We start from the raw sequence: 23,670 nt of genomic DNA on the forward strand, positions 1-23,670 counted from the left end.
CTTCGGTTATTTTATTGGTGTTTTCGCTTTTGAACAACCATTTCTATAAGCAATACAAATCAGTATTATACTATATATGTACGTTACATGTACACACATATGTACATATATAAGCTCTCTCTCTTTATAAATGACTCCTCTCTTTTTCGTTTTGTTGATGTTGACATGCGTCTAGTAGTTGCATATACATATATTTACATACATATATATGCATAAATAATTCGCGATGCAAACGGAAAAAAGCGAAGTGCAACACAAAACATACAACACATTATCAAATATGTAGATACACAACTATACCCCGCACAATTGAATTTTTGTTGTTTTTCTACAAGTACTCCGGTTTCTATATACTCTCGCTTCGTCATTTGTTTTTGATAAGAGCACTGCGCAAAGCGCACATAAACAATATGCATACATTCATACTTTTGCATATAAACACACCACTTGTTGTTGTTATTATATAAAAATACTGTTCAGATTGCCGTGTACATGATATGCCGCACCAATTCTGCCGCCGGAATTTGCGTCAATGACAAGCAACGATTAAAAACAAATTGCGCCGAGCCAAAAGCTTTTGCGGCCATCAATTGTGCGAATTGTGAGCAAAAGCGAGCGCAAATAAAATATAATAAACGCCGATGTGTTGTGAACAAACTGGAAAATGAATAGGGAACTGGCAAATGACCAATCCAAAAAGGAAATAAGAAATATTAAAAGGGATGTGTTATTTTCCATTAATTAAATATTTGCAAAATTCGTGAAAGCTTAACTACTTTGTTAAGTATATAATTTTAGTTTTTTGACAAAATTAGTTTGAGTTTTTTTCAGCAATTTTGTTCTAATTTACGATTTTCATGGGTTTATTTTTATTATCAAATATAGTATTCAAAATCATGATTCGTTTGTTTGACTTGGTGGATTTTGTAGTAAAATGAGACATTAATTAGCTTGTTACATATACTCACCAGAGCTATTAAATGCGATTCCCTATAAGGTCGACAGAGTTTCTAGGACCAAGTTAACATAAACTAAAATGATAATAAATTATTTTATTTATAAAATTAGTTGGCATTCTACCCGAAATATTATAATTACTAAGCTAAATAAGCTTTAGAGCAATTTGTGTATTAATATAAAAATGTATTTAATTTTTTTAATTTAAAATAATACTCATACATTGGTAATAAGCAGTCATCATTAAATAAATATTAAATCTATTACATAAGTACTAGTAGTACGAGAAATTCTAAGTGGAGCCGAAGAGTAAACATTACACAGTGCACTGCATTACCATTTCAAATGTCGAAAGAATTCATGAATCTAATGAAAACAGTGGCAGCGTGAATTTATTTAGTTTGTTTTGATAACGTAAACCGGGTTTTAATTGGAGAACAACTGCATTAGAAATTTTTGTGAAAAGCTTCAAAATGCACTACGAAGAGCTGGAAGCGTTGGATCCACGTAACCCCACATATACTACACGAATCGAAACACCACCACCACATAAAGTTGCGGTTTTAATACTTGTGCAGCAGTACTTAAAAGTTAAGAATGCCGCCACCGACGCAGGTGTCGCTTATCCTTTACAGGCACGAAGAAATTTTTGCATGCTACTATTAAAATTGATACAATATCCCGATATGACATACAACGATTTGTATCAATTACTCACATCTCCACGGTATAAAATTAATGCACTCCACTTGGAAAGTTTTGAAAAAGCCATGTCCAATATTTTTACGCTTGGTATTGAAACACTTTGTGATTTTGCTGAGCGTCAAAATTGGGACAATCTTTTATCTGAGGAATTAGGCGTCAGTCAGTTTAGTATTGTTGGACTGTATATTCGACGTGTTTGTGTTATACTGGAGCGTATGTCATTTCCAGAAATTATGGCTTTATATAAGAATATTTGTTTATATTATGAAAAAGGTAGGTGCTATATTATCCATGTCGTATTTTGTAAATAATATTATATATTTATTTTTACAGGAGTACGCACACTCGCAATTGGTCCACGTAGAGTTGGTGGTGCTCTAACTAGCGCACAGGATAATTTGTTTCCGCGTGCTGCTGGACGTGGATCTGATGATCCTGGTAACACATTAGAAGAATCGGCCTTAGATACTGAAACGGTACACCAAGATCGAAATCCTCATAGTAAATGGTCACCGAAACAAGCCGATCTCTTTGTTGCACAGCAATGCAAATTGTTAGAAAATAACGAACTGCGCGCTTTGCCTCCAATAGAACTACAAACGAAAATAAATGAAATAATTCAGGATAATCCGCTAAACTCGCAAGCCTACTTTCTGGGCTACATGAATCAATTAAGACTGCGAGATTTCTATGGAGCAATGGATGCACTCCATCGCGCATTTGATCGCAGTCCCATGCAGACAGCCACACAATATGAACAAAAAGTATGGTGTGAATAATAAGTGTAATAAAATTGTATTTTTATATTTTATTCTATTTATTTTTTTGTAGGGTTTCCAGTATTTCAGTGTGAACTTGGCTGTGCTGCATGCGTGTTTTGACCATCGTCGCGAAGCATTGAACGCACTTAAGGAATGCATAATGCTAGCACAAGAATGTGGCGATAAACGTTGCCTGGATTTAGCAAATTCTTGGTATTGTCTACTGAACAGCAACAAAATAGACCCCTTTGAAAAGAGCTTGCCGGATATTCAAGACCCTGGCCTGGTGCAATCATTGTCATTGGCTATTCAATATGTTGTAAAATTTGGCGCACAGTGCGGTTATTTACCACTCGATCTCTTTGAATTGCTGTTGAAGAGCGATGAACTCAATAATAAGAATTCAATACTAGAACACGCTTCCGACTCTTTAGCTTTAAGATCTGCACTTTGGTGTCTTTATGGGCGTCATGAAATCTCTTCGCTATATGCACAATTACTGCTGCAACTGAAAAAAACCTGGGCGTTTGGTGATATTGGTAATTCCGAGAGTGTTAGTAAAGTACTCGCTAGTCTCTCATTGTGGTTGAATGTGCAGGGGGAACATCAAATGAGCGCAGTCGTACAAAGTCATGCACGCAGTCGTTTTCCACGTCATCCAAACGCTAAAAATTGGATGATCAGCGAATATCACATCGTCATTCAGCAATGTATTTATCGCTGCCGTTGGCAGGAAGCGCTCAAAGCTTGTAGTCAATTGTATTTGCTGGATAAGAATGCGGGAAATCTACAACGTGCCGCCGTGTATATTGCGAAGGGATATTTCAATACGGCCCGCCGTATTATTTGCAAATTGCTACAGAGTGCGAACTTGGATGTTCTGACGCAGGTTCGTGTTTTGGTCCTACAAGCATACACGACGATTGGTGAAGACACCGTATCATCCGAAACGGCGGAATTTCTCATTCAAGCTTCTGTGTTGGCCACATCTGCCTACATGGAGTACGAACAAGCTGTTATAGATATGGTTTTAGCGCAGGCGCTGCTTAAAATGAAAATGCCACAAAAGGCTTTTCAAGCGGCTAAAAATTGTATGGAGAAAATTTATGAGAATGGTGGTATTTACGATCGAGCAAAAATGGATTTCATATTCGTGTGCTGTATGGTGGCAGCCAGCGAAAGCGAGGCACGGAAACGAGTTAATTTACAAAATGGAATTTCCATTTTGGAGAGAGCTATTGAATGTTTTAAAAAATTAGAAGCGCATGCTAAAGTTTTGGACATTTTTGTTTACTTAGCAAAAACATATCACGAGCTTAATCAGCTGGATGAGCGAAACAAATATGCTTGCAAATTCAAACACTATTATTCAGAGTATCCCATTGCAAGGGAATACCTTGGAATGGCTTTCTAGTTATCGAAAATTAATTTTAATTATAATTAGATTTAGTGCATACATTTTTGTTGAAGCAGAACTGAAAATAAATTTTTCGAATAAAAAACACCTTTTTATGTAAAAGTTAAAAAGTGTATTCGTGTTCGAAATGTGATATAAAATAATTATTTTTGTGATTAATTTTCATGCGAAAGTGTTGAGAAGTCACTGTAAGTTTTACAAGCCGCAACGTGCACAATTTCCGAAATGAATCAATGCATAAATGTAAATAATTGCGTATATATTTTTAATGTAAAATCATATATTTATATTTTTAATGATTATATGATCGGACACATGTTTAGGTGTAACTATTATTTTTTATCGGTTTTATTTTCTTCGCTTTCATTCTTCTTTAATGGCTCCTTGTCTTTATCGGATTCTTTGGCATTGGTAGTATCCATGGTAGCGCCAGCTGGTAGTGACTTTTCTAAAGCCTTAACGAAATCCTCCAAATTTCCGGCATATGCAGCTGCAACAGCTTCCGGTGTTAGTTCAAATTGTGAGACTACAGGGCCGAGCTGTGCCGATTGAAGGGCATTTGAGAACAAAGAAAGCGCTTGTTGGAATTGCGGTGAAGCAATAGTGTCTTTAATCTGTTGTTTTTTATTTTCATCGGCATCTTCGCTTTCAGGTAGGTGTACCGATAAAGTTTTTGCACGTTCTGGATCTGATATTATTTGATTAATGGCCTCCGAACCTTGTATAGCAGTAGATAAATCAACACTCAGGGTACGGCTGGCGGTAGCTGTATAAAAAGTGTAGAGTGTTTAAATAAAAATAACTTATTTTCTAATAAGGTTTAAAACTTACATGATAAGTTCGTATTGACATTGGTGGTAGTGGCTCCTGCGGAACTTCTATTACTACCCTTTCCTTTGGGTGCGGATGGTGTTTTAGGTGCCGTGTTTGATTCTGGTGTTAGCAAATTACTTGCAGTATTACTGCTGCCGCTGCGTGCAGGTGTACGAGAACTATTTTCAGAACGACTAAAATATATAAACATTAGTATTATTGACACCTAACACTTATATTATAATTATATTACTTCATTGAACCCAATAAGGACGTTAATCCGCCCATTTGACCAACTCCGCCGAAGAGTTGCATTAATTGCTGTTGTGACATGTTGTTCAACATGTACTGTAGATCGCCATTATCACTATTGTTACGTTGTTGTGAAGGTGGGTTGTTCATCAATTCATTTACCCGGCGACATAACTCATCATCTTTTTCGATTTTGGGTTCTTGCATCCAGAAAAACATTCTACGTGAAGACGACTTAAATTTCAACACATATACTCGTCCCGTTTTGCATTGTTCAACACGTTTGAATTCAAAATCGTCAGGAAAAACAATTAAATCGTCCTCCACCTACATACATACGAAAAACGTTTAGCAATAGGTACACCTATATATTTGTTTCCATTTACCTTGCCAGTGGTGCGATCTTTCCAGCAAAAGTGCATAAGACCATCTTCACTCTGTGTTAAATACACTAGGCCTTTGCGAGCATCTGGATGCACCATTTTGCCTATCATATTCATCCGACCTGCCCGAAACTCCACCAAATTGGAGCTGCTGCTGGTGTTACCACCACCGATACCGCTCTGGCGACCAAACATTTTTTTCTTTACGTTGAAAACTGAGAATTTGTACTGATAAAAGAAGCATAAATATGTTTAATTTTGTTTATATAGCTACCTGTACAAATAGTTATCCAATTGAAATAATTTTCACTTGAGTTTCGTTCAGATTTTCTATGCCTTACGAATGACGAGCAACTTTTAATGTCAGATTCAAGTGTCAAAAACAAAGTTGAATTTTACCAGAGAACGTAAATTATAATACGTTCTCTGATTTTACCATTAAAAGACGGCAAAGCAGTTCCCCAACAATCAGAATTGTAAAATTCTCTTATTTCTGTGGCTGTGAGCACGATTCCCCATTTCAGATAAAACCAAGTTGTAATCGAATATTACAAATCATTAACTTTTGTTTTTTAAAATAACTTAATTTAAAAAAAATTAACTTACTAATTTATATATTTATTTTGTTAACTACTGTGACTTAGATAAATTCAATATAGAGAAGGAAATCGACTGTGCTCTAAAAGCAAATAAAGAAGAAGAAGCAAAGTTTTGTCAGATTTCTGTTTTTCCTTGCGAACAATCGTGGATAATTAAATGAATAGTGCGTTGCAACATTAAACATTTGACATTTCTTTGCATAATTTAAAGGAAAACTAAAACATTTCAGAGGGTAAATTGTGAAAAATACGGTAAGTAAAATTATTAAGGTTCTGATAAAATTCATTTTAGATTTCTATTTAATTTTTACACGCTATAAAACGACAAACGTGGATTGAGACAAAACGGTGAAAAGGAAATTGAAAGTATAGAAAACTCAAAAAGAAAAGCTTGTGGAGGGTTTGGTAGTATTTTACATTTAGTTTTAAATTTTCTATATATTTACTTTTATAAATGGAATTGATTTAGTGTTGGGATTAATGAAAATTTTTGATATTTCCAAGTTTGTCATGTGTGATGTGTTAAATTTGACAACGAAAGCTGTACACAAGGCATAAAGAAAGGTGAAAAATGTAAAGCAACAAGATAGATTAAAAAGTTAAGAAAAACGAAGTCGAAAACAGAAAACGAGTTCACCCGTCTGACCGCCAGCGTGTCTATTGACCATCATTTAAAGCAGAGAGAAAAGTTAACGAACAGCCATGAGTACAATACTGCAATAAAATACAGAATTGGAGGAAGTTAAATAACATTTTCGAAAGTTATATGAATAGGAGTTTTCAGGTACGGCATATAATTTTTGTTTAGCGGCAAAATCTTCTTGTGAAGATACTTAAATAAAGTCGAAAAACATGTAGAAACACATATACATCTACACTTGAAATTATATGGAAGTGCAGAAAGACGACCCGTAGTAAAAAAATTTAGCCTGTGATTGCAAAACGTGTTTCTTATTTTAAATTGCTGAATGTGTCCATGAGAAAAGGAGTCAATACTGGATAATTCATGATAAGCTAAAAGTCCACTTTCTTCGTTAAAATCTTTAAGGGTGTGAATTTAAAAGAATCCTTTTCGATTTTCGCTTTTCCGTTCTATTGATGGAATTTGAAAGCAGTTGAACAGCTTTTGTACCTCTGCAATAAAATCTATACATTTATGATGATGCTTATCGATAAGATGGCATTTTATAAAAGAAAAATATGTACAACGTATAAACTCTTTTTTCGTTTCTTTTGGTGGAGATTTTTACAATTAAAAGACATTTTTTATATATGTGCCTATAGGCAAGTAGAGTATGCTCTGCCGTTGGAAACATCCAACTTTTAAATTTGTTGAACTATTCCCGTCGGCGTGTTGGGGTAGGTTTCTTACTAAACCATTTTGTTTTTTAAGTTACAAACTCTGAATCATGAGTCGTGTTAAATAATAATAATATGTTAAATCTACTAAAATTTGAATCCTTTATTTCGCATTTAGTTGCGGCCACTAAAGTCGGTGTAAATAAGACATCATCTAATATTTCGCGTATAAGGATTTTGTACAAATTTTTATAATAAAACTGTTGTAATTATTACATTGAGTTACTGCACAACTGTGGAAATAAGTGTTCCACTATATACTCTTGAATTCTATAGCATTGGCATGATATATACCTCCAGTAGAGTAGTGTTGATAGTTGATGTGCTAATTATGAATATTAAACAAAAATATCGTATTCGTTTTCCAGTTGCATTGTTTCGAAAATGTATATTTTATCGAGTTAATTAAAGAAAATTGATTAACATATACTCTTTTTATATACTCTTTTAGAATTTTTACAACGAATCGAATCCCAAACCCTAAGTTATATACTTCTGCCAAAACGAAACGCAAAACATAAAACCGATACAACTAATAACAAAAGCTTCAACGCAACAAGACATTATGGATATAACACCGGGTCGTGCCCCATTTACTGAAGATGAGGATTATACACCCTTACGGAAGCCTAAGTCCGCAACAAATACGCCTACACACGGCGCTTCGTCATTAAATGCAAATAACGCGAACGCGTATGCACGCACGGTATCGCCATCCAAGCTATCACCATATGCTAAAGAATTTGTGCCACGTTTCGGTGGTAGCGGTAGTAATTCTGCAGCTGGCGCTCAGGAGCGTTTAGAACGACATCAGCAACAGTACAATCAGCAAACCTATCAACAATACCATCAACAATCGACGCGTCCACAACGTTACTCCAATGGTTATCAACAAAATAATCATCACAATCATAATCAACAGCAATACGGTCACCAAATCACCTCATTGACGGCATCCGTACAGGAACGCTTAAAAATCGGCAACGCCTCCGGTAGTAGTGGGAACAAGAATACTGCCAATAATTATTATAGCCAAAATCAGTCACATCAACATCCTAGGCATAATAAGCATCATAATCAACATCACGGTGGACAAGGACGCTACCAACGTCACAATCATTCGGGCGCTACAAATTCAAATGCTGGCAATGGTACCACCAGCTCAGATGTAGAAACAATTGCACTTGACTACTTGAGAACCGTGATTCAATGTCTAAATCAAAATCCCGGACAATTTGACACAACTGCTACAAGGTTTCTTACCATATTTGAGGGTATGGAGAATAACCAATATGTACTGTCGAATGCAATGGAAGATATCTTCAATGAATCCATACAGAATCCCAACTTCCGTTACATGGGCGCTAAGCTCTACAATCTTTTGCATATGCTCAACTTAAAGAAAGACTCACTTTTTCACACCTTGCTCAAATGCAAGCTGGACTATCACCAGCAAGAGGTTATGCAATATATGAAGACAAATCAGCAACAAAAAGTGCGTGAAACGGCTCTCTTCCTCGCTGAATTATATATGCAGTTGCGCGGTGACGACACACGCATACACCTAATTGCCGAAAATATAGTGTACTCACTTAAACAGCTACTATCGAAGGAGTCTTCCGACAATATACGTTGCATTTGTTTAACACTGAAATTGGCCGGCTATGATTTGACTGCAGACTGTCCAAATGAAATGCGTGAAATTATCGAGATTTTACAAGCTGTCAATCAGCGATCACAGGGTAAATATCCGTTAGCAGCTAATGTAATAGCATTGCAAAAGAATAATTGGGGACGCAAACTGAATTCACCAACCGCCGAGGTGGAAGCTGCAGCAGCAGCGGCGTCAAAAGCACCAGAACCATTGCGCATGAGCGACGAACCTATATTCTATGGGCCAGATGGACGTGAATTGACGGCGGAAGAGACCGACTTCTTGTCTGATGGAGCAGCGGCTGTGCCGGGTAGTGGTTCCACTGATGAAGACGGCGAGGGTGGCGATCTCGATATCGATCTTGATCCCGAAATGGATGAAGAGACCGAAAAGGCTTACAAAGAGTTTTGCAAGCAAAATAACGCTAGTACATAGGTAACAGCAATACAGTGCAGTAATTTAGTAATGTGTAGTTGGCGGAAACAACTTGAATATTTTCCAAAACCGCAACAAAACAATTCCGCCATATACAAGTTTCTTCACATTCTTACCGAGTAAAAAAACAAAAATTTGTACACAGTTATACATATACATACATACATATATGAGCATAGTGCCCTGCCAATGTATTATTAAGTGTCTAGCAAATTTCCAGGCATATTATCTCTAAAGTTAATGCTGTGAGTTTCTGGGCTTGATCGAATATATATATTTTCGGGGTGTGCTTTACTTTTAGGCTGAAATTACAGTTGTCGCATGTGATGTTAATGAAAAAAAAAACAAAAGCAAAAACAAAAACGTTAATAAAACTATAACAAAATGTAATACTAATTTAGAATTAAAGAAAACAAAAATGGTATGAACGAGTTGATTTGAAGCCTACAGATAATAGAGTATATAGTGGAGAATCACCTATGCTTTTTTGCAAAGTTATTCAAATGCGATCTTTGATGTGATATTAAATGCATATGTTTAGTGTTCTTTTTGGCGATTTTTGTATGCATGCATTGATTCTCATAATATTTTAGTTGTTATTGTTTTAGACATAACCTCAAACACTTAACACTTCTAGGAAGTAAATTCCCTACAAGTGCATTAGGTAACAGTAAATTGTCGAAATCATTACACTCCACATCAAATTAAAAATATATTTTTTTATAGCTAGAAATATGTTTGTAGATTTTTCGAATTTTGAAATTGAAATTTTCTCTTTATAAACGACTAAATTGTAAAAAGTTTTTTTTTTCTGTTTTATTTTAATTTATTATATTAAATTCTCTTGAAAAAGGACAATGAAAACGAAACTGCACTTACTATAACTCGAAATTTCCAGTCGTCTGACGCATGGTTGGCGCAATACTAACTGTAATTTCAGCGTTTATTAGTCTTTTCAAACGGGAAAACCAAAAAAAAAAAAACAAATCAACAAACCTCAATGAATGTCCTTTCCTTTGTTAGATCTGATTTTGTCCAGTCTTTGTTTGTTATTGGCTTCCATGCTTCCGTTCTGATTAGGCAACAAATATTTTATGATCATTTTTAATCGTGACATCCTTCGTAAATATGACTTAATTTTTTTTTTTTTTACATTAAGCAATTTTATCCATTTATTACCGTTTTGTATGTTCAATCTCTAACTCGATGAGACATACGAGTACTCGCACTTGGTTTATCTATATTTTGCATTTTAATTATGCATGTTATAACGTGACTGCAATTGTAACGGAAAAATTTTTTTCGACATAAATAAATACGAAAATGTTTTTCTCATTTTATTTTGTTTATAAAATGACTATGTATTTCTATAAAAAATATAAAAGCGATAAAAAAATAATTAAAAAACGAAAATTGTGAAAAAATATTAAATTAGTTGTAAAATAAAAAATAAAAAACAACAAAAAAATTGCATGAGAAAAATATCATGTATTTTCCTTTTTAATATTTATAGGTTTATTTTTTGTTTACTGTTTCTGCGGTTATGTTGCATCGTGGCACCGAATACCCTGAAGTTTTGGATTTCAAGTTCCCAGCCAAAGTAGCTGTTCTAGCAAACGAGTGCAACACCTTACGCGATGGTCGCCTGAATGCAGTGGTACGCAGATGAGGAAACTCCAGACCTATCAAAATACTGCACTCCGGACCACGATGGGATGCCTCTTGATGTCTCCCATCGAACACCTTCATAGTGAGACGCTTATGCTCCCAGTTAAGGAGCATAATGAACTCGTCTCCGAGCAGTTCCTGCTGGGATGTTTTCGTAGAAATCACACTTGCAGCCACCTGCTTGGAGCGGAACCGCCTCCTAGGAGCATCAAGAGGTCTTTCCTTGACTACGTCGACGACGTTGTTGTTGTTGTTGTAGCGGCAGAATTCGACGACGTCGTACAGTACGCCGACCGGACTTCGGACGCAACTGACTTCCGACAGGTACTGACCGCCAATCACAGTGGGGCCATCAACACCTTCACCGACTCCCTTTCAGTGAATGGCATTCTTGGAGTCAAAACACCACCCATCGCAGACAAAGAGCTCGAGTTGCCGCGAGAAACGCGAGTGACCCTAGCGCAACTTCGTTCTGGATATTGTAGCAGGTTAAACTCCTACTTATCCAGAATAGACCCTCACATACCCAATGTATGTCCTGCATGCAACGAGTCTCCGCATGATACTGACCACCTCTTTGCATGCCCTACCAACCCCACTTATCCAATACCCTTTTTCCTTTGGTCCGACCCCGTCGAAGCAGCACGTTTCCTGATCCTCCCGTTACATGACGTCGACGACAACACAGATAGCCCTTACCATCCTAACGGGGATTGAGAAACCGTTGGAACAACAACAACAACACTTTACGCCACATCCATCCGTGTGCACTCCGCATAAGTCATCTCAACTTGGAGAAATGATAGCTCAACATAAACGGAGAAAATGGTTAGAAGAGTCCTGTAACCTCTCCACCGCGTTGGTCTACTGTCAATGACTTGTTCTATCCGAAGCGATACGACGATCGGGTTGAAATTCAAATGATGTTGTCGTTGTTGATGTAACGGGTACCTAATCCCTGTTAGGATCCTAAGGATTAGCTATATTGTCGTCGACGTCATCCAACGGAAGGCTCAAGAAACAAGATAGAAATTCAAATCAATAGCTTTGCCTCCACGGGCCTCTTTTTTTTGGCAGTTCACACTGCACTCTTCAACCGACAGGGCCAAAAAGACGTGTTACCCGGCGGCCGTGCAAAATGCTAAGAGACTGTGCGCCACATATTTTCACCGATGTGGAGGTTCCGAATGTCATCAACGAGGCTAAATCATCCAAATTCATTGGCCCAGCCGGAAATAGTAATTTGAAGCTAAAACAACTAGGTGTAAGTTACCTTACCAAGGTCTCCAACGCGTCGCTGACCACTCTTCAAATACCGAATGGGTGGAAAGTCGAAGAGTGGTCCCTCTAATTAAATCTGGAAACGCCCCAAACAAGAGGTTTTATCATCCGATAATTCTCCTTTCCCCAGTAGTGAGGACACTCGAGGTCTTGTTGCTCGCGACGTTCAGTCACTAACTGAGTCAAGCAGACCATCAACATGGTTTCCGTAAAGTGCATACCATTACCACAGCGCCTAGCTTCATAAACGCCTAGATAGCTCGTGGTCTAAATCCCTGTGAGAATATAGTCCTCGTAGCTTTGGACTTGTTAAAAGCCGTGAACACTCAATCATACAGCGCCACTAGAGGATATCGAACAATCCATGCTCCTCCCGAGTTGAAGAGGTGGAGCATGAAGTATCTGAGCGGTCGACAATCATCCGAACTGTTTCGTGGACAAAACTCTAAGTTAAGCAGATTTAAACAGGATGGTCCTCGCCCCGTTACTGTTTAACTTTTATATTTTGAAACTCGTCAACCACCTTCGGAAATTTCCATCACCTCATATGCAGATGACTGTACAATACTTAGATCAGGCAATGGAATCGATGTCATGTGTTCGAATGTATATGTATGTACAGTTATCTCTCCGATCTTTATCACTTCTCCTCTGCAAGGAGCTTGACGCTCTCGCCATTAAATCTGCAGCTACCATATTTACTAATTGGACGAAGGAGTCTGTATGTGGATCTTAATATCTCAGTAGATGGCGTTAAAATTCCGACTGTCAACAACCCTACGATTTTAGATGTTGCATTTGATAGCTTCTGCTCCTTCAGTTCCCATATAACCGCAAATACTGCCAATGTACAGGGCCGCAACAAATTCTCAAGTCGCTAGCCAGCAGCACATGGGTAAAGGACAAAGAACTGTTGACAACATTCAAGGCAATCGGTAAACTACGCAGCACCGATATGGTTGTCTGGATGTGGAATGCAGATGAAAAACCTTTGGACGTGTCAAAAACTGCACTCCGCACCATTACAGATGCCTCTTGAGATCTCCCGTTGAATCGCATCGATCTAAATGGGGTTAGAACCCTTGGCCGCATAAAATCCGGGTTAATTCCGGTGCGTAGAAACGGCTGTTGTGGGAATTGCCCGAGTAGTTTCTGCTGGGATGGTTTCTGCAGTTGTCAGCTTGAAGCGGAGCCGCCACGGAAGGACATTAGAAGGTCTTTCCTTGATTACATCGATTGCATCGAATAGTACGCCGACCAGACTTCGGACGCGACAAACTTTATACAAGCTCTGTCTGCCATTCGAAATGAAGTAATCAACGCCAACTTGTATACGGTAAAAAAATAATAGTAAGAGTTGACGTTCTTGTTTTCCGGTCTTCTATTAGCGTGTACGATATCTTAACGAGCATTTCCGTTGGGGACACTTATATAAATTTAATTTTTAGTTGAAACCTGAAGCTGGATGCAGACATGTTTCGGACACGGCCTATATCCGGCCATTACCTAAAGTTTGAACGTCTAGCCTGAATTTTTCCTTTTCTCATATTTCTAATTGTTCTGTGGAAATAAAAAAAATGTTCCGGAAACATACCCAGTTTAATTATACTAGGTTTGTTACCGGAACATCGGAAATAAATCGACAATCAAATCACTTCCGGTAGCCGTAGTAGATATTAAGCTTCCGGTTGTCGCAGACTAATAACCCGATGATGTTATAAATATAATTGTGAAATGCTCAGTTTAATAACGGTCTAACGTTTCCAGTTAGGCATCACAATAAGCTTTATCAAAAAGTTTAGGCATTTAAAATAATCGGCGAAACACGACAACAAAAAATTAGTTGTTGCTGCAAACCCCTCTTCTAATTTCGGTTATGGAAACAATACAGTCGTACGATCTGGCAACCCGCCACAAACAAGTAGAAACGATATGAGTTGGCCATGTTTGTGTTTAGTGAGAGTCAGTTTGAGTGGATTTTTCAATGGACGCAGAGAAAAGTTGAAATTCCAATTAGACTAAGCCGACTAAATTAGAACAAAAGTGGTGTTTTTGGACGCAACCATTTGTTAACTATCAAAAAGTGTACCATTGAATATTTTTGTATAATTATTAACGCCGTCGACTGGCGCTCAGTGGATCCGAGGTGTGCTACACAAAGCGAAGTAAAATCACACCCAAAGAGAGTCTAGTTGGGTGTTTTCAAAAATTCACACAGTGTTGTGCAATTGTGAGCAACAGCGTTGCATTTAATGTACTGTTAATTACGTAAAATGTATGGCGAAATAGAATTCCAATCCGAAAGGTTCATAATGTTATTGGCTAACTCTTTGTTTTAAGAAATTGTTGCTTAAGTGTCCCACAAAAAAAGAGAATTTTGAGTATTTATACAAAAATATAATAATTATTTTTATGTACGGTTTTTCAAGACAAAATTAAATATTTTTCAAGTTTCATGCGATTAATCACTCCAGCAAATCAGAAAAATTATGTTTCGAAAAATATGAGTTTAAGGGCTCACATGGGTTCTCTCCAGCAAATACCGGCCTATTTTAATTTTTCTTTGTAAAATAAAGACTTAAATATTCCTATTTTAATTTTTTATTTTTTTTGTGAAATTTTCAAAGCAAGAAATTAAAAATAAAAACTTAAATATTCTCTTCCAACTTTTCAGTATTTCAAAGATTCAAAGATACATATTTTAGAAAGATTTTGTGAAATTTTCAAAGCAAGAAATTAAAAATCTAACATTACAGTGTCATTTCCGGTAGTCTTACGGAAAAAGGTGCCTCCGCGTTTACAGCAGAACTTCTTATAAGATCTAAAGCTGAACTCGAGCACGCAACTTTTCAAGGCTGTATCTTAAAACTATTACACGAATCAGCTTCAGAATTTAAGACAATATTCTAGAGATCTTATAACGTTAAAAGAGACAATCAAAAACTTTTTTTAAACCGTGAAATCCTTGCAATATCTTAAAGGTAAAGAAACTAATAGACTGAGCGACTGATTGAACTGAGCGGCTACATTTTGGAAGGTCGCAACTCAAAAACTATTTCATATATCGTTTAACGAACGCTCTAAATTCAAAACCATTTTTGAACACATGTTTTTTATATATTTTTTCTTTTTCATGTCGAATGTCTGTAATTTATATATGACTTCTTCACTTCACCTATATTTTTAAAAGTTTGCCAATGTCCGTCGAGGCGTTTCAAGTTTTAACTACTTTTTTTCTGGTATATAATTACTTGTGTTACTAAATATCCGAAATTTTCATCAGCGTGGCAAACTGGCTGGCGTTTCAAGAGAATTTTGAGCGGAAAGAGCGCCTGTTTGCGCCACCACCTTAACCACCTAAATATTTGTGTATTTGCCATGGCATCGCAGCCAACACAAAGTCAACATGAGTCAATACAAATCAGTTCGAGTCTCTTGTTCGTGCCGTTCATTTGTGTTTCGAAGATTCTTATCCGTAAGATACTTTGGTGCTACGCAAAAATAATTACAAAAAAAAAATTAATAAAACTGAATGAATTTTCTTTAGTACACGGCCAATACATACATATGAACATATATATATATATATACTAGATATATAAATATGTGCTTGTGTATGTGTTGATATTAACTTGATTTTCGTTGCTGCCGCGGAAATAATAAAAATTCATTTATATTTGTTTAAAATGTTAAAAAAAATAAAAATTATTGTGTGCATATGCTTGTGTGTGTATGTATGTAATTACCACTTTTAGGAATTGAAAAAGAAAAACAAAACCGATTTTGTTAGTGAAAATAGCGTGCCGGAGGAAGTAGAAAAAAAGCGAAGTAAGTGCGCGTTGCTAGCGTTTAAGGAACACAGATTTTACTAAATTTTTGCATGCAAAAAAATTAGAACAAAATTTGTTGTGAGAAATCAATATATGTATAAATATATATTTCAATATAAAATCGAATTAATTTTATTCAAACGTGTTGCCAGTTTAGTCGCCCAAAAGCGGGCACCGAAAGTTAATATATTCCAACGAAGCGAGAAAAAAAGTAAAGCGTCCAAATAAAATCTATTGTATTATTGCATATTTTCATTGCAACGAGCAACAGTATACGACGACGACTGGTGTAAAGAAATACGAATAAGAGACAGCGCTAACTCTTTATCCTGCTACCCCAAAGACAATTTGAATCAAATTCCGCTTTGTTATTATTGTCGCCGCCACTTTGTGAGAAGAGTGTGTGCGTTAGTGTTGGTTTACTACGCCGAAAGGACAAGCAACAGAAAAATAGGTAAGTTCAAACGATTGCACGAATAAATGCATAATAAATTGCACACATACAAATAAATAATTATATACATATGCAATAGTATATGTACATATATGTATGTACATACACAAATATCTAATGCAATGAAAAATGTGCTGGCAGCTTTGGCTTAAAGGAAAATTAAAAGTACCATAGTAACTAAAAAGGTGTACCGTTAGTAACTTACTTAGTTTTTACAGCTATTTAGTTTTGTGTAACTGAACTTTGGCTTATTATACCCTGCACAGTTTATAAATATGTATTAAGTTTGCCATAAAGTTTGTCACATCGCTATGGAAAGTATACATATGTAGGTATAAATACCATATATGCTTCAAGTAACTACCAGGGCTTTGAGATATCGATCTGAAATTCTGCACACATCCATTGCTCCGCAAGTAGCTGCTCATTTGTCGGAATCGGCGATATTCGATAACAATAGCATATAGCTGCCATACAAACTGCCCGCTCAATCTCAAGTCCTTATATGGAAAACTTTTTTATTTGACAAGATAACTTCACCAGATTTGACACAGATTATTGCCCGAGACAACACTACAATCTCCGAAGAAATTGTTCAGATCAGACTACTATATCATATAGCTGCCATACAAACTGCCCGCTCAATCTCAAGTCCTTATATGGAAAACTTTTTTATTTGACAAGATAATTTCACGATATTTGACACAGATTGTTATCCTAGCAATCCCTACAAACTCCGAAAAAATTGTTCAGATAGCAACACTATAGCATATAGCTGCCATACAAACTGACCGGTCCAAATCAAGTGCTGGTAAGGAAATCTTTTTTATTTGATAATATATTTTCACGAGATTTGGCACAGATTATTGCCCGAAACAACACTATAATCTCCGAAGAAATTGTTCAGATCAGACTACTATATCATATAGCTGCCATACAAACTGCTCGCTGCATCTCAAGTCCTTATATGGAAACCTTTTTTATTTGGCAAGCTATCTTTACCAAATTCATCACAACTTCTTGCTCAAAGTATCCCTACAATTTCCGAACAAATCATGAAGATCGAAGCACTATAGCATATAGCTGCCATACAAGCGGACCAATGAATTTATGCTATAATAAACGCACCTATGAAGGGTATTATAGCTTCGTTGCAGTCGTATCTAAAGTCTTTACTTATTTTGAAATTATTGTATTAACACTTATGTTCGTGAGTGCCTGAACTTTAGGCCTTAATATTTGTGCTTTTCTATTTAAAAAGCGTTTACTACTTGCCTTAGTTTCACATCACATTTCAGCTTTAAAAAAAATTCAGCTTTGCAAAAAAACACACATATTTTATATTTATTTTTATGATCGGCGAAGCAAATATGCCCAGCGCCCCACTTTGCTATAGAGGCAGTATTTCTGTAAGTAACACAGAAATTTTTGGGTTGTGGTCACTAGCTGGAGCGCAACGCTTACGCCTACGCTGGCACGCTAACACATGAGTTTGCCACCCCGCCAACGCCACCGTCGCCGCTAGTCGGTTAGTAGGTGGCTACTAGAAGGCACATATACAGCATAGAAAAGCAGCGACGAAAGCGTGACTATAAGAACGGCAACAACTCACTATGACTTCATAGTTACGCACACAAATGCAGCTAATGTGATCGCATATATGTATGTATATAGGTGTATAAAATGTGGATATGTATGTATGTGAATACAATTAATGCTACTTTTTACACATACATATGCAAGTCGCTAGATTTGACTACAAACTTTTGCGGCATATCAGTATACATACATACATATGTATGTATGCATGTGAGTCGCGGCGTTGGCATAAATATGTATGTATATGTCTCTCAGACGTTTGTGCGAGAGGGCTTTTGTTGTTTTAAACCATAAATACGTTTTTATTTGTTACAGTAGTTACTCACACGTTGTAAACAGTTTGATATATTTTTCAAAGAAAGAGAAACAGGCCTTAAGGGGTTATAAACAGTTAGAAGGCAAAAAAAAACGAGTTTTTCAGAATTGAATTCCAGAAAAACGGCAAGTTTTCGGGCCTTCAGTTATCGGACAAATGCGTAATTAGGGGTTACATGGATTTCCTCGGGTAAAAATCAGCCTGTCTTTCAACAATTTTTTTCTCATATAAAAAATTAAATATTTTATTAGAACTTTTTTATTGTTACAAGCATACACTATTAACAAAAAAATTCTGAAATTTTTGAAAAAAAAAATTTAAACTCGGCCATTGCGACGCCATTTCCGGTGATCTCTCGGAAAAAAGATGCTCCCGCGTTGGTAGGTTGACTTCTTACAGGATCATCTAAAGTGAAAAAATACTTGTGTTAGTTAAAGCCTTAACTTAGAACATGGATCATCTAAAGTGAAAAAATACTTGTTTTAGTTAAAACCTTAACTTAGAACCTGGACGAAGGAAAAAAATACTGAAATTTGGATTTTTGGCAGACATTTTTACAAAAAAATGAAAATTTCAGTGAAAATTTCGCGACATTTTTTTTTTTTACAAATAGTTGTTGTCGAAAAAAATTCAAGTCCAAGTCTTTAAGAATTGTATCTCAAAGATCTGTGCAAAATTTCATGAAAATCGGTTGAGTAGGTCTCGAGAAATCTTGCCAACCGACTTCGAAAACACAGTTTCGAGAAAAACGCGTTTGAGGACGGCACACTTAGCCTAGGCTAGCCTCGAGCGCACATGTTCTCAAGGCTGTATCTCCGAAAAGAAGCTTAAAATCTCTCCTTTCCAACACTATATGGTATGGCACAATGGATTGGACAGCTATTGACAAAATACGAAAAGACTTTTTCGACTACCCAATATATTATACTTAAATATTTGCTGGTTGCTGGATCAAATTCGTGCGCGATTGCTGTAAATATGTACATATGTATGTATATGTATGTATGTATGTGTAATTTGCTTTTAGAGCGAAGAGCTTGTTGTTTGGCGCGCTGTTTGGCTGTCAACATTGTTGTTGCCTAAACATGTAGTTTCTAATAGCAACGGCAATAAGTTAAAGTTTTCCACAACAATACAATAACAATATATTAATTATACATATGTATGTACGTATGTATGTATATGTATATAGGTTTATATACATAACTACATACATACAGTATATATAAAAACATTTAAGTATGTACATAGGTATAAGTGACGGTATATAATAAGCGCGTAAAGAACTAGTCGCCAAACACTCCGATGAACAATAAATGAATATCAAACAGAAAGAAAAACAAAAACAAAATCCAAAAACAATGCCAAACAATGCTATCACGACACACAAGTCGAAGTCGTCGCTGCCTGAAGAGCAGCGCATCAAGCAACACAACGAAGAAACGACTGACTAAGTGGCTGCCGCTGATTTTCAATGTGTATTTTAAGTAGGTCTGTGTGTGAGAGGCGGCGAAAACAAGTTGGCAGCTTTTTGACTTTTGTCATCAAGCTTTGCCTTCACACACAGCCGCTTGCTGACTTGAATGGTAGCAAGAACATGTTTGTGCATTTGTGTGTGTGTGATTTGAATGGTAGCATGGAACATGTTTATGTGTGTGTGCGTGTTTCGCGCCTTATTGTTTCCTGTTCCCTTCGCTGTTTTGTTTGGTGTATTACCTTATTGTCGCTCTCACGTTTGCTCAATCGCTCTCTTGAATTTTGTTGCTTTACCGCTCTTGCCATTTATTAATTTGATAAACAGACACAGTTGCTCACATACACACATATATGTATATGTATATGTACAACTGCTTGAATGTATCTTGTCGGTGGTTGAAGAACGCTCGAAAGGTAGACGTGATCAAAACATTCGAATTTGCTGTGCTGTTATTTTCGCTTTTTGACATCATCTCCGCTTTATTGCCGTGCGCTGCTCTGCTAGACTTTACTTGTTTTCGGTTCTCTTTATCCAAGCGCCTATATTCTTTGGCAACATGTAGCCGTTATTAAAGCGCAGCTTTCGCACAGTTCGCCGCCGCAATTGTTGAAACTAGGCTTTTCAAACATAACTGGTTTGTAGATATGTATGTATATCGTATAATTAAAAAATAGTATTAAAACAATTAAAAACTTTTATGTTTTTAATGTGGTTTTGTAAGCGCACATTAACCTTTTTATTATCTACTAAAAATATTTTTAGGTTATGACGGTCTTAAGCAATGGAAAAATAATATTAGGTTGCATGATGTTACAAATTAAGAAATTCTGAATGAAAAAATGCTTTCCTTCCTCAAGTAGCTATGTACATGTAGCATTAGGGTGAGCCGAAGTATTTGAGTTTATGGATTACAAGAAAAAAAACTTTAACTTCGATTGAACCGGAGTTTCAAAAATACAAAATATTATAAGCACTTTATTCCACTCGTTCAGTTTGTATGGCCGCTATGTGCCATAGTGATCCGATCTGAACAATTTCGTCGTAGATTTTACCATTGCCTTAGCCAATAATGCATGCCAAGTTTCTTGAAGATATCTTGTCAAATGAAAAAGTTTTCCATACAAGCTCTTTATTCCAATCTTTCTGTTTGTATGGTAGCTATATGTTATAGTGATAGGATATTACCGGTTCCAACAAATGAGCAGATTCTTGATGAGAAAAGAACGTGTACAAAATTTCGAACCGAAATATCAAAAACTGAAGGACTAGTTCGGACAGACAGACGGACAAGGCTAAAACGATTTAGCTCATCATGCTTATCACTTTGTATATATAGTATATATTTTATAGAGTCTCCGACGTTTTTTTCAGAGCGTTACAAACTACGTGGTAAACTTAATATGACCTGTTCAGGGTTCAGGGTATAAAAATGTTTTCCAACCAATTTATAGGTTAAACTGGAACGATACACAGTGAAAAAAATATTCCTATAGAAAAGGTTCAAAAGTCGTCGGCCTAATAACTAAACAAGGTGTGAAGTTTTGAAGTCTTTTGAGCTTATTATTGGGTTGATCTCTTCACTTGAGACGAATTTTTTCAACAGACTATTACCTGGGTCTGGAAAAAGGAATATATAGGCACGAATATAGTCTCTGAGAGTCTAAATCCCAGCATAATTTCTTCAATTTATCGGTCCTATCACAAGCTGAGTGGGAGTGATTGAATTAAAACTGGGAGGTCAATTACTATTTTCATTTTGAAGGTAATTTAATAACGCCATTTTCAGAGAAAGTTGTTGTTGTTGTAGCGTTGACAGATCGGATAAAAATTAGCGCTTGTTCTGGAGACTTAGGCCCGACTATCGTGGACACGGCTCATTCTGCAAAAAAAAAACTCAGAGAAACCGTGAAAACCTTGCTAAAGTCATGGCAAAACGGCGAGTTATTACAAGATTCTAATTCATATAAGAGATTTTAGGAACATGACAACTGGTGACTGACCTGATGGCCAGACAAGATGGGGCTGACAGCTGGAGAAGATTGCTGGAAATACCTAGAGCAGGGCACTAGGGAAACAATGGAGCATCTTGTGCACTTGTCCCGCATTGGCAACACTACGATGTAAGCTTCTGGGGTTCTTACAGTATGATACACTGGAGGAGGTATCGCCAGTGAGGCCGCAGAGTCTGTTAAAATTCGCGTCAAGCGCAGGCATCCTAAACGATGACACTCTTAGACTTAGCAAGTGCTCCATCTGGTATCGCAAAGGATCAAACTAGTCTATGCGTGGCTTATTGGCCTACCAAATTAACTTAACCTAAAATAATAAAAGAAAAATAAAAATATAAAAAAAAAACATAAAAAAATATAAAAAAAAATTAAAAAAATAAAAAAAAAAATAAAAAAAAAAAAAAAAAATAAAAAAAAAAAAAAAAAATAAAATAAAAATAAAATGATTCACCATAGGTAGGAACAGGTGCCAGCTCCCAACTATAAGGTGGCAGCATATGAACCTTCCAACCAAGTTCCTGAAACTTCTGGTGAGTCACTATCGTTGACTGTGGCCTGGCATTGTCCTGATGAGATACAATTTCTCTCATATTGGCCAAGATTTCCGCTTGTCGGCTTCTGATGGCTCAATTGTTGTCAGTACAGCTTAGAATTATAAAAGTTTGTCCTTCGGGGAGAATTTCTTTCAAGCTGAGAATCCGCAAAGAGAGTGTATCAAGCAATTTATGACTTTCAGCATACCATTCTTTTGCCAAAGACTTTGCAGTACATGTAAGATGGGATGCTGCGGTCATATGTTTTATCAATCTGTCCCTTCCACCAACCAGCTGTATGCTCTGTATGCAGGTGATTCTAAGGTTCTCCAATTTACTCTGTATTATAAACTATTTTTTTTTAGATGCTCTTACATTCGAAATGTTTGTGTATATCATTCCGCAAGATATATAGAAAAGCATAAAATATAAAAAAGTATGTAATATATGTATGTATGTAAGTAAACATACTAAATATAGAGTCGACTCGTTACTTGTAGATATGGTCCATGTTATATGGCCCTTGTATGTAGATATTAATTAACTCAAGTGCATAGATAAGAATACATATGTATGTATGTATGTACTTATGTAACTAAAGTGTAAAACCTTGACATAGAAAACCATCGCATTTGTTTGTTTACATATATTATATACATATGTATACTAACTACATACTGTAGCCATGTTTATGTAAACTTATTTAAATAGGCATGATATCGAGGTGCACTCACAGCACTCCTAGGTTTATCAACATATGCATTGTTTAAGAAGTGGTCAGACACAACCTGTAAGATTCATTTGTTTATTGTTGTGCTTCAATTACAATGTAAACATATATGTACATATGTACATATGTATGTACATTACCTTTTAACTCAATTTTTCAAATTGAAATATTTGAAAACCCGAAGTTTTTAAGCCTTATCAGGTAAGAAGCGACGATCTTGCGATATTAGTTTGCGCACAGCAATACTAGTTTCTATAAGAAGCACTGATTTTGAGTGATCATCACGAAATCCGCCTTGGAGTGATCTACGACCTCGATTGAATTCACCATATCATCGATAAACACTGGTCCTTAACCCTGAGCGGGCATCGTTATTTTGCTGCTGTTTGCCATTTAATTCCATTTTTTTGACCAAGGTGAATATTTTAGGTCACTGTA

At 36.3% G+C, this 23,670-nt stretch overlaps 4 protein-coding genes across 15 annotated transcripts in view; 3 read left to right on the forward strand and 1 right to left on the reverse strand.

The window, feature by feature from the left end:
* Window positions 1–1,251: 1,251 nt before the first annotated feature.
* On the forward strand, window positions 1,252–3,950 carry LOC126757552 (anaphase-promoting complex subunit 5). Its single transcript, XM_050471552.1, has 3 exons — window positions 1,252–1,935; window positions 1,996–2,426; window positions 2,494–3,950. The coding sequence occupies exons 1-3, from the start codon at window positions 1,431–1,433 to the stop codon at window positions 3,835–3,837; spliced, it is 2,280 nt and encodes a 759-aa protein (XP_050327509.1). The 5' UTR covers window positions 1,252–1,430; the 3' UTR covers window positions 3,838–3,950.
* A 134-nt stretch (window positions 3,951–4,084) lies between these two features.
* On the reverse strand, window positions 4,085–5,680 carry LOC126757556 (proteasomal ubiquitin receptor ADRM1 homolog). Its single transcript, XM_050471557.1, has 5 exons — window positions 5,563–5,680; window positions 5,292–5,503; window positions 4,907–5,232; window positions 4,672–4,847; window positions 4,085–4,606 (listed from the first exon to the last, which is right to left on the reverse strand). Exons 2-5 carry the CDS (start codon window positions 5,481–5,483, stop codon window positions 4,173–4,175), a joined length of 1,128 nt encoding a protein of 375 aa, XP_050327514.1. The 5' UTR covers window positions 5,484–5,503; window positions 5,563–5,680; the 3' UTR covers window positions 4,085–4,172.
* A 316-nt stretch (window positions 5,681–5,996) lies between these two features.
* On the forward strand, window positions 5,997–10,330 carry LOC126757555 (polyadenylate-binding protein-interacting protein 1). Of its 2 annotated transcripts, XM_050471556.1 has the most exons (3): window positions 5,997–6,139; window positions 6,392–6,671; window positions 7,698–10,330. In XM_050471556.1, exon 3 carries the CDS (start codon window positions 7,812–7,814, stop codon window positions 9,333–9,335), a length of 1,524 nt encoding a protein of 507 aa, XP_050327513.1. In that variant the 5' UTR covers window positions 5,997–6,139; window positions 6,392–6,671; window positions 7,698–7,811; the 3' UTR covers window positions 9,336–10,330. The 2 variants fall into 2 exon arrangements, with proteins under 2 accessions (XP_050327513.1, XP_050327512.1); XM_050471555.1 differs by lacking the exon at window positions 6,392–6,671.
* Window positions 10,331–15,656: 5,326 nt separating this feature from the next.
* The window catches only part of LOC126757542 (protein 4.1 homolog), a 107,331-nt gene continuing 99,317 nt past the window's right edge, over window positions 15,657–23,670 (forward strand). For 5 of the 11 annotated variants that reach the window (XM_050471532.1, XM_050471534.1, XM_050471535.1 and 2 more), the window contains exons 1-2: window positions 15,657–15,759; window positions 16,040–16,568. The gene's annotated coding sequence lies outside the window, so the exon portion shown is untranslated. The remainder of the gene's footprint in view (window positions 15,760–16,039; window positions 16,569–23,670) is intronic. The other 6 variants (XM_050471525.1, XM_050471526.1, XM_050471527.1 and 3 more) reach the window with 6 other exon arrangements.

The sequence above is a fragment of the Bactrocera neohumeralis genome, chromosome 4 (genome assembly GCF_024586455.1).
Source record: "Bactrocera neohumeralis isolate Rockhampton chromosome 4, APGP_CSIRO_Bneo_wtdbg2-racon-allhic-juicebox.fasta_v2, whole genome shotgun sequence".
NCBI classification, from domain to species: Eukaryota; Metazoa; Arthropoda; class Insecta; order Diptera; family Tephritidae; genus Bactrocera; species Bactrocera neohumeralis.

Bases quoted from the DNA above. Each gene is read 5' to 3' on its own strand.
- LOC126757552 (XM_050471552.1), top strand. From the start codon at position 1,431: ATGCACTACGAAGAGCTGGAAGCGTTGGATCCACGTAACCCCACATAT. The intron at 1,936-1,995 runs GTAGGTGCTATA...TTATTTTTACAG, and splicing joins TTGTTTATATTATGAAAAAG to GAGTACGCACACTCGCAATT. The intron at 2,427-2,493 runs GTATGGTGTGAA...ATTTTTTTGTAG, and splicing joins CCACACAATATGAACAAAAA to GGTTTCCAGTATTTCAGTGT.
- LOC126757556 (XM_050471557.1), bottom strand. From the start codon at position 5,483: ATGTTTGGTCGCCAGAGCGGTATCGGTGGTGGTAACACCAGCAGCAGC. The intron at 4,848-4,906 runs GTAATATAATTA...TATATATTTTAG, and splicing joins TCCTTATTGGGTTCAATGAA to TCGTTCTGAAAATAGTTCTC. The intron at 4,607-4,671 runs GTAAGTTTTAAA...CTTTTTATACAG, and splicing joins TGTCAATACGAACTTATCAT to CTACCGCCAGCCGTACCCTG.
- LOC126757555 (XM_050471556.1), top strand. From the start codon at position 7,812: ATGGATATAACACCGGGTCGTGCCCCATTTACTGAAGATGAGGATTAT.